Below are 14,612 nucleotides of genomic sequence, written 5' to 3'. Positions count from 1 at the left end.
AAGACACACCCAACTCCAACTCCCCTCCCTCCCCTCCCGGCCCCACTCAGCAGCCTCAGCCATCCCTGAAGCATGCCTCCAACCCCCCCACCCCCCCCACCTCCCCCCAGCCCCCGCCACCGTGGCCTACAGTCCGAGCACAGCTCGGAATAAAAAATATCTGTGGGTCTAAAAAAAGAAGCAAAACCACCAACACAAAATTCAGTCCCAAACCCCACACAGGATGCCTGCACTGCAGCTGACCAGAACATCCAGGCGGCTGATGGTCCCTTAAGCTGGCCAAGAGGGGTGCAGGTCGGGGGACCCAGAGGCTCCAGTCGGGCAAAGCCAGTCCCTTCGGTAGCTCTGTGCTTGGGTGAGGCGGAGGGACCGGTGGCCTGGGAGAAGCACATCCTCTTCTCCCCAGCTGGAGGGCTCTGTGGGGCTAGGCTGTGGGTTTCCACGGGCATTTTGTTGTCACGGGTCAGGGGGGCCCGGAGGTGCACCCCTGTCGCAGTCTTTGACAGCGGCAGCTGGGAAGGCAGTGATTCCCCTGGTGTCGGGGCAGAGGGAGCTGGCCCCAGCCCAAATGCTTCCTTCTCTCTCCCTGGTCAGGGCTCCGTCCTCATTAAGATGCCAAGCCTGCGGCAGCGGCCAGGCATTGGATGCTTCCCCAGGCAGCCTCGGCCCCTCCCCCTGCACCCAGTCCACAGAAGTGATTTCTCAGCCCCTGCATTTTCACAGCACTCAAAGGCAGATGCATCAATCCTTCCAGGGGCTGGAAACGTGAGGAGAATGACAAGGGGCCGGATGTAGGTGCCCAACAGATTCTCCCCGCCCCGCCCCCCGGCTCCTGCCCACTCCACTGCCTGGCTCCCTGAAGCAAGCACTGCCCCAGCCTCTCGCCAGACCTGGGCCCCTTTCTCGGCAGTGGGGTTTACCTGGGACTTCCTAGAGGCCCAGGAAGTGCGAGCTAGAATCTAGAGAAGGCGGGTTGAGAAATAGACGACCCAGGGGGGCAGACCTTATAAGACCCGCAAAGAATGAAGTCTCCTGCCATTGGAACCCTGCTGTGCCCACACGTGCAGACAACACGGGGGATGTCTGACACCCCCCTTAACTCCCCAATAGCCTGAATGTCGGAGGTGCGGCCAAGGAGACTTTCCAATGATGGAAAGACAGGAGGCAGTGCGTTGCAGGGTTCAGATTTCAGCTTTTAATTCTGTGGTTCTTTAAATCCAGAAAGTCCAGTTCTTGAAGTCCAGAGGAGAGATGACACAACTCTTTCAAATTCAGGAAGGAACTTGAGCATAGTTTACAACAAGATGGATGTAGTCCACTGTCGCCATTGTTTTGTGTTTTGCTGTCGTTGTTGTTTTGTTCAGTGTTTACCTGTAGGCGCCATTGCTGACTCCCCAAAGCATCAGAACTATACTTTCTAGAAAAGACAAATTAGAAAATTGTCTTGAGGGGGAGGAAAGGAGGAAGGCGTGGAGCAGATGGTCAGGGGATGTGTGAGGCGTCCCAGAGGCCCCTGGTTCGGTGTTCTTTCCTTGCTGAGCCTGTCGATGAGGTCTGCCCATGCACATATGCAGAGCTTGGAGCTAACACACCTGTGCAGATGATCACCTGTGCAGCAGTGACTGGCACTCCACCCCAGCTCCTCCAGTCCCAACGTGAAGATTGTCTCTGTGCATCGTCAAAGTCTTCTGCTCCCAGAAGTCGGAGCTGAAGAAGCACGGGCCACAGCCTGCGTCTAAGGGAAGTTTCAATTGCATTCATAATACTTAAGATTTTCTGAGTTGTTGTTACAGTCTTATGGTTTGTGTATCAGCAGCTTCTCTGTGCATTAGAGAAGAGGTTATCTCTCTGTAGATATAGATAGATAGATAGTTAGATATATAAATATATATATATTATATATATATATATATATATATATATATATATATATGCCAAACTGCCTTACAGGGTTTTTATTCTTTCTTTTTTTTTCAGTGTTGTATGTGTAGCAGGCACTTGAGTTTATATGAAGATGTTTGCTTCAGTCAAGGATGGAAGAAAAGAGTCTGTGCAGTGGAAAAGAAGGGGTGTGAGGCCGGGAGAGAAGAGGCAACAGAATATGAATTCACGACCACTGGCCACCACTAGCCAAGGATGTCCAAGTAGATGGGGGTGGCTTTCCCCAGAGCATGGAGGATTTTGTAGATCTCCTTGATGTTCAGCCGCTGCTGCGGTTCCCTCTGCCAGCACCCCAGCATGACATCGTACACCTCTTTGGGGCAGACTCGGGGCCTCTCCAAAACACGACCTTGGGTGATGCACTCAATGACCTGAAAAAGGGAGGAGAACAGGGAAGTTATCACCAAAGCTCAGCCTTGGCCCTGTGGCTCAGGCGCAGCAGAAGGCAATGACATCACTGATGAGCTTCAGTGCAGAGGCGGGGTACCCTCCTGAGGCTGGGCTGGAGACCAGAGTTGCTCGCCTGTCCTGTGCATGGGTTCCAAGGGCCATGATCCAGCACTAGCTGGTCCAGCCCACGGCTGCCGTCTATTCTCCATCTCTTAGGCCAGGCCTCCAACTCCCACAGACACTCTTCCTTTCACTTCTCTCTTCCTCTCTAGTCCTGAATCTTATCTAGATGACTGAGCTGCATTCATTTCCCACTTGGCAGTGGGGATTGGCAACTGACCTGTCCCACCCCCTCTTAGGAGCCTGCATGATTTTGAAACCCCCTTGAAGGAGCTCTGCCCCTCCATGGCTCCCACTTCCTGTCAAGCTCCCCTCCCAGGCACAGCCTCGGTGCACATGTGATGCTTACCTCTAAGCCATTACACAGGTCCCTTCCTCAGTGAGGCTCATCCTCCCTTGCTCTTTGCACTAAACCATGTATTCTGTTTCTTGAAAAGTCCTTAACACTAGGACTAACCACCTGATTCACCACTGCCCAGCTGGGTGTCCGGAGAAAGTCAATTAACCTCATAGGATCTCAGCATCCTCACCTGTAAGATGCGGATCAAATGTCTCCCTTGACCACCTCCTAAGACTGCTGTAAGGACCAAATGAGGCCAGGGAAAGGGATTGTATGAGCCACTGTACCAAACGGGAGGCCATAGGGAGGAGTAGGAAGAAAGCAAATAACGTACCCCTGGACCATCCCCAGCTGGCCCCTCAGGACCACGCCTGTAATTTGCAGTTCAATTCCAATTCCCCAAAAAGATTTCTTTGCTGACATTGTGAATTTTCAAGATTCTATCTTACAGTTCTCAGGTTATTTTAACTTCTGCCTAACTCTCCCGCTGTAACCTTGGGCAACTTATGTACCCCAAACCACAGTTTCCTCATTTTGAAGACAGACCGTGATGATAAAAATCACACAGAATTTTCTCTAGTAGAGTATGTGAAAAATGTTATTTCCCTCTCTTTGCCCCCATTAATCTGTATATAGTTTTTATCTCCCTAGGCTGCCCCCAACAGCGCCTTGTCTAGAGTGTGGGCTCATGTCACTCTGACTCCGAGATGGCTTGTCAAACAATCACTGTGTTAGGACTTTCCTGGTCCTGGTCACCCCAGAGTCTGCAAAGGCCCACTAGGCTCTGTTCTTTGCCAGCCTGAAAGGTCTCCAGCTGTTCCTGTCCCGTTTTTATTTGAACCCTGTCTCCACCTTCCATTACCTTCACCTCCATGAAAAGGGGTCCAGTTCAAACTGCAGTAGCCACTGCCTAGTGCTAAGATTAAAAGCACTGAAGGGTGGTGTCTCCTCCAATGTGGGGCTCTCCAGCTTGTCAATTTCAATAGAGCAACTCATTATCAGTGACTGTCAGGACTTCACTGCTGGTGTTGGTAGAGTGGAAGCGGTGGCTGGGGGTAGGAAGCCCATCTTCAAGGCCAGTGCCTTACCAAGCAGTGTCAGAGACGACCACAAGAGCCCCGTTAGCTACTCTAAGCCAGTTTAGGTAACCAGGACAGATCATCTGCTGAGACCAATAGAACCCTCAGCCCAGATTCCCCTCTTTACTAGGGCAACCAAACTACATAGGGGCTGTGATCAGGGTACCTTGTGTGCCTGAGTGCATGCAAATGTGCCAACACATGTACACGAGCATGTGTATATATGCATGCATGCGTGTGTATGTGTGTGTATGTTTACCACTACCCCCTACCCAGGAAAACAATAATTTTTTAAAGCATCATAACAAATGAGTTCTAATATACCCACTTACATTTTTTTTAAAGGTCGTCAAAATATTTTGTCCTATTTTGGGAAATGTGGTCAGGACCCATTCAGTTTGCAAATGATGAGACGTTACAAATGTAATGAAATGCCTTCTTTTCAGTCTTTGACATTTACTTAATTAAACGGTCAGGGTATAGGAAAGCAAAAATGAACATAGCTTCCAAGAAGAGAGACACTTTCTGGAATATTCAGATAGGATTCTAATATTAAAAGGTCCTCATGTTCATGTTTTCCCGGAAAACAGAAGACCATAAACTGCAATCTTTTATAGGTCTGCTGGGTTGGGAGACCAAGCCCTTTACTGCCTACAGACTGGACTGAGTTCCCTGGGAGGACACAATGGCACTGAGAAGCATCTTGCTTTGGACCACGGCCCAAGCCTTCTCCAGGCTGATGCTTTCACCTCTGGCCAGTCCATTCCAGAACCCCAAGCAGCGCCCCTTCCTTTGTCCTGAATTTCAACAAGTGTTTGTGTGAAAAGTACTGAGTTAATATAGGCTAATGTGCTTAGGAAAATGCCTGGCACTAAATGTTAGCTATTATTAAATTTGATGACTAGCATTTTTTATTAATATTGTAAATCAAAAGTATAAAATACATAATGTGTATATTATTACATTTACTGTTATGATTCATCTTATTCCTGGAAGTCCACACACAGCTCTGTCAGTAACATGAAATTTGCTTTGCCAGTTCACCTTCCTGCACATCTCTGGGCCTGGTCTACCTAAAGCCTTTGGGGACCCAGATGACTTGGGCATAGTAGGTGTTTCCACAAGATGGCACAATTGAAAAACTCATAGTTGTTTTTTGTTTTCACTTTCTGTCTTAGTGAAACATTTGTGATTTTTAAGTGTAGCAGAGCAAACAGAACCGTGACTTGCATCTCAATTTCAACATCTAATTTCATGCTCTCTTGACAATCACAGCACATTTTCTACAGCTATAATTTTTTTTCTACCAAGAAGGTCTCTCCTTCTGCTTCTGCCAGCATTTGCTCTGCTGGCTCCAAACCCCACCTAATGTTTTACACACTCTAAGTGCTGGCCTGAGATGTCTCTTATCAGCCTTCCTCAAAGTCAAGCTTCCCATCTGTCCCCTTTCTGTACCTCTGTGTTTGAGAGCTGGAACCATGGCTGTTTTCCATAGGTGAAGATCTCCCAGAGAATCACCCCAAAGCTCCACACATCGCTTTCCGTAGTGAACTTCCGGTACATGATGCTTTCAGGGGGCATCCAACGAATGGGGAGCATGGTGTGTCCTCCCACCTAAAAGGGGTCGAGACAGAAGCACACACAGTGACCAGATTGCCAGAATCAGTCACATCAGTCTGCACTCTTCATAGGCAGATGCCCTCTTGATGCATCTTATTCTAAGATAACCAAACGTGATGCAACTTTTGTGACGGGGCGTGGGGGGCCAGTGGAGATAAGCCTACGATACTGCAGGCAGCTAGAGTAGCAATTAGAGATAACACCTAAGGGAAGGTATGTTCCTTGGCATGGAATATAAAGAAAGATTACAAGATGATTTGAAGTGGGAGAGAAGATTTCAGAATCTGGTACTACAATCTAATCTAACCTTGAGAGGGAGTCCAGAGGGAAGTCACAGAATCACTGAGCAAGGCTACCAAGTATCAGAGTATTTGCAGATATTAGGTTAGACTCCTTGGCCAAGGAGGTTAAAGCACAGCATGGTCCATGTGCATCTAATCTGTATTGCTATGACTTTAGCTTTATCTGACAATCTTGAATTTCTCACTGCTACTTAGAACTCAGTGTTCTGAGTGAAGGGGATAGGGAAGTTCAAAAGTATGAAAGACCACATGCTAATGAGAAATCAGGTGGACCAGAAGAGAATTCACAACCGTTCTTATCAAGATCTCAAAGGCCAGTAAGGAAAGTGTTTTTTTTTAAATAGCCCGAGGAGGACATCAGCCACCTGTGGGTTTACAGATCTGACAGCCAAGGGCAAGAGGAAGTTACTGACATTCAGCGTACACTTTCCTGAGAAAAAACGTTAGGGAAATCCTCACTGCCCAGGAGGTTAGAGATATTATTAGCATAAGTGGAAGAAAATTCACAGCATGTTTTAGAACTCAGGAACTAACTGTATCATTCATAAATAGAGCATCAGAAATGGGAACTTCTGGCTAATACATGAAACTTGTTGGAAAACTGCTTTTGACTGATAGAAAAAGCTCTCTATAAATGTCCTGACGAACTATTGGTATTAATCAAAGTTCTCATTTTTATGATGGGCCAGTTGGAGGAATTATAATCATAAACACTTAAGAAAGAATGACTTGTTGGCGATGGGCAACCTTGTTTCTAAAAAAAAAAAAAGAGATCATGTTTGCCTTATCCACTTGAAGTATTTTAGAAGATAAATGATAATATGAATTTGCAGAAGTTGTTTTCAACCTGGGATTTTATAATCAAGGTAGCTCTGTATCAAATGTAAAGACAAATGAAGATGTTTCTTTCAGACAAGCAGACTCAGAAAGTGTACCACACATAGCCTTTGAGAAAAACAAAGAAGAAAAAATTGAGAATGTACTCCAGAAAAACGGAAAAAGAATCTAAAATATACGATGACTTGGAATATAACAAAGAGTGCAAAGCAAATAAGCCACAAAAAACACAATTTAAATCTAAATAATGGTCACTAATGTGGTAGTAAAATGTAATATAATTACTAATAAATGATTTCTGTAAAATAGAGGCATAAAGTAAATAAAAATAGTAATAATACAAATAGTACTATCACTGCTATTATTAACAATATTCTGGAATGAAACTTCCAGATAATTTCAACAATAAGTGCACAGACGAGTAGGTAGGGAAATAATCAAAAGCCTGATAAGGGCTCTGTCTTTTAGAAGGAAGGGCAAGGGAGCTTACAGAAAGCCATCAGTTGTTGATTATAACAGTTTAAATTTAAATGTGCTTGCTAAAATTTTAAAGTAGCTTCTAAAAGAATAGAAATAGTACATATAGCTTCCAAACCAGTTTCAGGAAAATAGAACTAAAAATCTCTAACCAATACCAAAAAGACTACAAAAGGGGGGAGGGATAATAGTGAATAGCACAAAATGAAAAAGAAGTTTAAATAATATCACTATAAACAATAAGAATTAATGGGTTATATATGACACCTCTTAAATAAGAGAAACATTTATGTTAAAAAATCAATATGCATGTTATCTAGAAAAGACATATTTAAAAGGAAATAACAGAAAATACTGAAAATTTTGAAAGAATTTTGAAAATACTGAAACTTTTGAAAGAATACAAAAATATAACAAACAGTAAAAAAAATTGAATATACAATGTGTATAATATTCACTATACATAATAATATATGACAATATATAATTGAATATATAATATATATTGAATAGATAATATTCAATATGTATAATATACATTGAAAATATAATTCATATATAGTATATTGAAATATGTCATATATTCAATATAGAACATATCAAAATTGAATGCATATATGAAAAAATTTCAGAAAGCCAAGAACTAAATGGATACAAAGTGGTCTATATTATATTTGAAGATGGTAAAATTCGCCATTATGAAAATTATGAACTCTTTTGCTCCAATTAAGATAGCAACAAAAATGTATAAAAAGTAAAACAGGTTATAAATAAAGGAAAACTAACAAAGCTACAATTACAATGGAAAATTAAAACACTTATTTTGCAAAATGATAGATCAAGAAGACAACAAAAATAAAGATACATTTAAAAAATAAAAATAATGAGTTTTAATTGATATATATGAGTGATGCGTGTACATTTCAGCCTCCTGAAAAAGCTGCATATTAATTTCAATTATCTAAAAGGCGTTTATAAAAACCAATCACATATTATCCTCACAGGAACTCTGAAATTCCAAGAGAAGAAACAAAGTAAACATAAGGTAAAAATAAAAGAAGAAAAGCCATTCTTTCAAAAGATGCCCAAAATTACCAACACCCTTTCCTGATTAAAAGCCCTAATTCATTAGTAATAAACGGTAACTTCCTGTATTTAATATACTAAATATCATATTAGAAGGTATCTTCTATTACTGATTTTATGCAATATTTTTCAGGTGGCCCTAGCCACTACAATAAAGCAGGAATAAAAACAAGGTAAAAATACTGAAAAGGAGGAGTCAAAACACCATTGTTCGCATATGATATGACAGTTCAAGACAATTAGCTAAAAAGCAATTAGAACCATTATATGGTTTAGTAAGCTACCCAGACATGAAATGAATATACAAAAATCAGACTATTCTCATGCACTAGTAAAATGACTTCAAAATTCAATAAACATGCTCGTACATTAGCAACAACAACAAAATGTTTAAGATTCCTAGGTATAGCGTTAGCAGAAAATATACAAGGTCTATGTAAAGAAAAGTATTGAAAAACATAAAAGAAGATCTGAATACATGGAAAGATTGTCTTTTCCTTGGATAGGAAGACTCAATATCATGAACCTCTCATTCTTCCCTAAAATTAATCTAAAAATTCAACACAATCTAAATAAAACCCTCAATGGAATGATATATGGAAACTGACAATATGATACCAAAATTCATTGAGAGGAGTAAATATTTGATTAAAAAAACTCAGATATACTTGAGATAGAACAACAAGGGATATTAGCTGTATCAGATAGCATAACATATTATCAAACTACAGGAATGAACACACTGTGTTACTGGCATAGCAATAGACAATTTCACTGATCAATGGAACAAAATAGAGTCCAGAAGCAGACCCATGTATCAATACTGGAATTTAATATATGAAATGATAGGTTAGTAATCAGTGTTGGGACAATGAACTATTCATTTAAAAAGTACACTTAGATACCTACCTCACACCATATACAAAAATCATTTCCAGATGGATTAAAGAGCTAAACATAAAAAACAAAACAATAATCGTATTAGAAGAAAACTTAGAAAAGTATTTGGATAACCTCAGGAGAGGAAGGCCTTCCTAAATAAGACACATGTTCAAGGAGCCATAAAGGACAGAATTCAGAGATACCACTGGTATAAAATTCAATACTTTTGCATGGCAAAATACAAAATAAGCATAGTTAAAAGACAAATGACAGAGAAAATATTTGCAATATATGTAACAAGGAATTAAAATCCATATATTATAAAGTGCTTCCTTAAATTAGTTAAAAACAAGAAATCCAACAGAGAAATGAATCAAGGGTAAGAGTAGATGATTCACAAAACAGCTACAAATGGCCACAAACACATGAAGAAATGTCAAAACAATAAAAGACACATTTTTTAAATATTATGTGGGGAAAATGAAGAGACTGGTATTATCCAGTGCATGAGAGGTCCTGAGGAAGAGTTATTCCTTGCTAAGACTGGGGTAGCCTTTTTTGAGGGCAGCCTGGCAGAATCTGCCCACACTAAAGATGTTAAGTGTCTTTTAATCCAGCAATTTTACTTCTAGAAGTCTTGGAAAATTACTTGCTCATGTAAGCAAAAATACTTCGTTGAAGATATTTTATTTCATTGTTTTTAAGGGCAGCAATTTGTTCATCATTAAATGTATATGCAGCAGTTAAAAGGAATACAGTAGAGTTATGTAGAGTGATATGTCAATACGTCTAGGATACAGTAAATGAAAATGCAAAACATTAAAAATATATATTAGCATTCTCATTTATGTAAAAATGTGTATGCATAGGGCTTCCCTGGTGGCGCAGTGGTTGAGAGTCCGCCTGCCGATGCGGGGGACGCGGGTTCGTGCCCTGGTCCGGGACAATCCCACATGCCGCGGGGCGGCTGGGCCCGTGAGCCATGGCCGCTGACCCTGCGCGTCCGGTGCCTGTGCTCTGCAACGGGAGAGGCCACAACAGTGAGAGGCCTGCGTACCGCAAAAAAAAAAAAAAAAAAAAAAAAAATGTGTATGCATAAGCAAATATATTAAAAGGCAATAATGTATTATATAACTCTGTAAATGCATAGAAAAGGTCCAGAAATATAGCCATTAAACCAGTGGTTTTCTCTAGAAAGGAGAGTGAGAACCGACCAAAGAGAAAATTCCATTTTTTTTACCATAGTATGTATTTCTATGCTGTTTGTAATTTTATCATAATTGTGTGCCACATCTGAAAATTTTAAACAATAAAAGAAAAAAATAAACATATGACTAAAGGAAAACCAGTGGACCTAATTTATTTACATTCTAAATCAAAATATTACTTTTGAAGAAAAATTGGGTTTTTGATAGAATCTAGTGGAATGGTTTATTGTACCTGGTTTCTTGAATAAAAAGAAAAAGAGGTTAGGAATATGGGAACATTTTTCTTGATGAAAAATGGTAAATAACAGATTCCTCCAAATTGATGCTGGTTGTTTGCCTCATTTGATGATTTTATACACAATCCGAAAGACCCATTCCAAATTGAAATTTCCAAGTTTACCGTAAGAGAAATTTGAATGTGCTGGTGTAAACTTTGATGAGCTTAAGCGTCTGGGCAGAAAATTATCAGAAGGGTATTAATTGGCCACAGAGGTACCACTAAAAGAACTTTATCAAGATTTTCTCTGGGCAGCACCACCAACGTGGGTGAAGTTTATATGACATTCCTCCAGAAGTGGACTAAAACATTTCAAGTGAACTATGATATAACAATGAAAAGTAATAAGTTGGAAGTCAGAAGCTTGTATTCTGATGTGACTTATTTATTTTTTTTTGCGCTACATGGGCCTCTCACTGTTGTGGCCTCTCCCGTTGCGGAGCACAGGCTCCGGACGCGCAGGCTCAGCGGCCATGGCTCACGGACCCAGCCGCTCCGCGGCATGTGGGATCTTCCCAGACAGGGGCATGAACCCGTGTCCCCTGCATCAGCAGGCGGACTCTCAACCACGGCGCCACCAGGGAAGCCCTGATGTGACTTGTGACAAGCTCTTAACCTCTTTGAATTTCAGTTTCCTCATCTTCAACATAGGAGTCAAGCAACGGCCGTATCTAAAGTGAGATGATGTATATAAAAACCAACTGAGCATCACTAAACACAAAAAATAATACACGTAAAGTGCAATGACTGTGCCCTATGTGTAGTGAGCAGCAGAGCAAACCTGATTTCCTAGATTGTCCATATTTCCCATAGATCCACCTAGACTACACTGATTTTCCTTCAGAGCTACCTGCATTCTTGTGTCCTTCTCCCACATTGGAGAGATACAGTCTGGGAAAGGTAGTGGTCAAATCCTTCCTTGGTAAAAAAAAATACTGACAAATATCCCCATAGAGAAACCTAGCCAGGCAAGCAATGTGCTGAAATAATAATCTTAATAAAAATAGTCCTAATTGATGCACACTAAATATCAGCCACTGGATGTTTACACACACCCCACATTTAATCCTCTCTCTTGTCCTATGTGGTAGAATTCCCTAGTAGCCCCATTTCACAGATGAAGATAAGGTGATTTGCCTAGGCACTGCCTGAGAAATTCTTGCTAATGATCCAAGCTCTCAATGAGATACATTAAGGATCTGAAAGCTGAGCTTTGAAATAGGAAATATATAGGAATAAGACGAAAATTCCAAGAAATGAGTCTAAAAATAAAATAACTTCTTGGAGAGCTTCAGATTATACTACCTTGAGTAATACCTTCCACCACTTCTGTTAGCCTGATCTTCCTTTATAAAGTCAGCCTGATCTTCCTTTATAAAGTTCCCTTTTAGGGCTTCCCTGGTGGCGCAGTGGTTGAGAGTCCACCTGCCGGTGCAGGGGACACGGGTTCGTGCCCCGGTCCGGGACGATCCCACATGCCGCGGAGCGGCTGGGCCCGTGAGCCATGGCCGCTGAGCCTGCGCGTCCGGAGCCTGTGCTCCGCAACGGGAGAGGCCACAACAGTGAGAGGCCTGCGTACCAGAAAAAAAAAAAAGTTCCCTTTTACCTAACAATGTCAGCAGCCACTGATGATCATTGCCCAGATCCATTATTTCATTAGTGGCTTTAAAAGGGTGACATTCTAATTCTAGCATTCCCTCTGCATAGATTAGCTGGAAATCTTCTATGAATAAAAACTTTCCTTCACTAACTATTTGGTTACACTGATAACAGTTTATACTAGAAACTTTCCTTCACTATTTGGTTACACTGTTTTGTTTTAGTTTGGTTTTGAGAAGCATCATCAATTCTTTGTGTGTGCGCTTGTGTGTGTGTGTGTGTGTGTGTTAATACATTTGAAGTGTTTCCATCAATTATAATTGCTCTTTTTGATGTTCAACTGTTCAATCTTTGGCCAGTAGCAGTCTCTTCAAGTTGGCACCTCTCACCAAACCCCAGTGGTCTTTGATAGCATCCTTGCTTTTGGACAAGAAAAAATATCCTAGGCTCATCTTGTCCATTTGCTGCCCTGGCCCTAGACTGTCATTTTTTCAAGGAACCCTGGATCCTTTTGGTGGACAATGGAACTTAGAGACCACACTATGGAAGCCAGGAATGCTCACTGCTGTTGGGTTGGTCAGTATTTCTGGGTCCTTATAATAGAAATAACTTTTCTTTCAAAAGAAAATACTTCATGAGTTATATTGCTTTTTCCAACTCAAATTTAGGATTACAGAGCTTTTACTTGACTTTGGTTTTATATCCATATTTTTTTTCTTATGCTGAAAATCTTGATTCTTACATTAGTAGTATTACTTATTTGCTTTATCCTAATATATATATTTCAAATTCAGTTCAAGTATCTTTACTAACAACATGATTGCTGAAAGCTGTCTACAGTCTTTGCAGTTCTTTTCATCTTTAAGACATACCTACTAGGGACATACCTAAACATTGCTATGTTTTAAAGTCACGTGAAGTAATTCCTCTCTGAGCGACGAAGTCACCAACCTAATACACAGGTTAATCCATTTCATTTTGCTTTTGATTTTTAAGAATGGCTTTGCTTTTTCTTTCCCATTCGACATAATGTTTTACAAAGATGTAAAAACCGTTGCATGGTTTTAAAGTCAAACCAAAAAATCAAGGTACATGAAATCTAAGTCTAGTTCCATCTCTGTTCACTCTCCTCACCCTGATCTCCTCCCTCCAGAGGCAACCATTTTATGTTTGTTTTTAGTTTATTCTTTTATTGTTTGTAACATAAGCAAATATGGATTATATTCATTTTCCTCACTTTCATAAATGAAAGTAGGATACCATACCTGTTACATACTTTACTTCTTTTCCCCCACTGGGGTTCTCTCATTCCTTTTATAGCTAGATAGCACTCCATGTGCATGATAACACCACAGTTTATCCAATCAATCCACTATTGATAGGACTGGGTTGTTTCCATTCTTTTGTTATTGTTAACAGGGAAATGCTCTCTTTACATATAGCTCAGGTGGTTCTCACTCCCCCTAAAGGGTAATTGCCTAAAATTTCCATGGAGTGTAACAGGCAGAGATAGACTGCAGTGCCCGCTGAAATGTTTTCAATAACATAACTTTGGAGATACATGAAGTCTTTCCAATGGGTACCCAGGCAAGGATAGTTTTGAAGGATTATGCAGATCCTCAAGTCTCCTACGGATTTTTTCTAACACTGAGAACTCGCTGTGGTCCAGCAATTTCCCTGCCCAATTGTGCATGCGCACACACACACACACACACACACATACACACACACACGCCTGCCGCTCTCAAAAGGAAAGACAAATCTCTCACTCATTCTAAATCTTAGGATAGAAAACCTACAGAAGACAAATGAATAAACTCTGTGAAATATTGGTATGGGTGTTGAAGATGAATGTCTCTAGTAACTGGGAAATAAATTCTTTTGCAAGTCTGGTGGTTTCCAATTCTTTTCAAACCACTGAAGGGGGACAGACTTCAAAGAATTATCAGCTGAGAGAAGATTAAAAAGAAATTTTGATAAGAGACCAACATGTGATTTTAGGCAAAAAACGAGATATGAGTTCAAAGAATTGTCACATTACAGTAACAAAATTCTTTCCTTTCCCATCCGGTTTATTGTGAATAACGTTTCTCATTTCTTATATTTATAAAAATGAAAAAAACAGTAATAGAATTGATCCTGAACCTTAATCTAATTCCTTACCTTAGCAATAAATAATATTCATCAATGAATACAAACTAATCGAAAAATATAAGAGGTATTTCCAAAAATATTGTACACCTTATCTTTCACATTCATCAAAAGTTGTGATATATATACATTATTTTGATCTACTGCCTATTTCTGTGTATTACTAATAATTGTAATGATAACTCAATCCAAATCTCTTAACATCTAGAAACTTATGATCATTGGGCATTAAAAATTATATTTAAATCTTTGTACATATTTCTGTCACACTAAATTATGATAGAATGGCCAATAAAAGCCTTT

At 40.5% G+C, this 14,612-nt stretch overlaps 1 protein-coding gene across 2 annotated transcripts in view; it reads right to left on the bottom strand.

Annotated features, from left to right (window-relative positions):
• Positions 1-14,612, bottom strand: part of NTRK3 (neurotrophic receptor tyrosine kinase 3) — a 386,619-nt gene that overhangs the window by 13,046 nt on the left and 358,961 nt on the right. Inside the window, exons 16-18 of one of the 2 annotated variants that reach the window (XM_049707010.1) lie at positions 9,102-9,143; positions 5,326-5,484; positions 244-2,312 (exon numbers count right to left, since the gene is read on the bottom strand). In XM_049707010.1, the coding sequence (XP_049562967.1) occupies positions 2,127-2,312; positions 5,326-5,484; positions 9,102-9,143 (387 nt within the window). In that variant the 3' untranslated portion in view covers positions 244-2,126. The remainder of the gene's footprint in view (positions 1-243; positions 2,313-5,325; positions 5,485-9,101; positions 9,144-14,612) is intronic. The other variant, XM_049707011.1, reaches the window with a different exon arrangement.

This window comes from Orcinus orca, chromosome 2 (assembly GCF_937001465.1).
Source record: "Orcinus orca chromosome 2, mOrcOrc1.1, whole genome shotgun sequence".
Classification (NCBI taxonomy): domain Eukaryota; kingdom Metazoa; phylum Chordata; class Mammalia; order Artiodactyla; family Delphinidae; genus Orcinus; species Orcinus orca.
The sequence above is the reverse complement of the archived record's forward strand: the minus strand, read 5'-3'. Positions and strand labels throughout refer to the sequence as shown.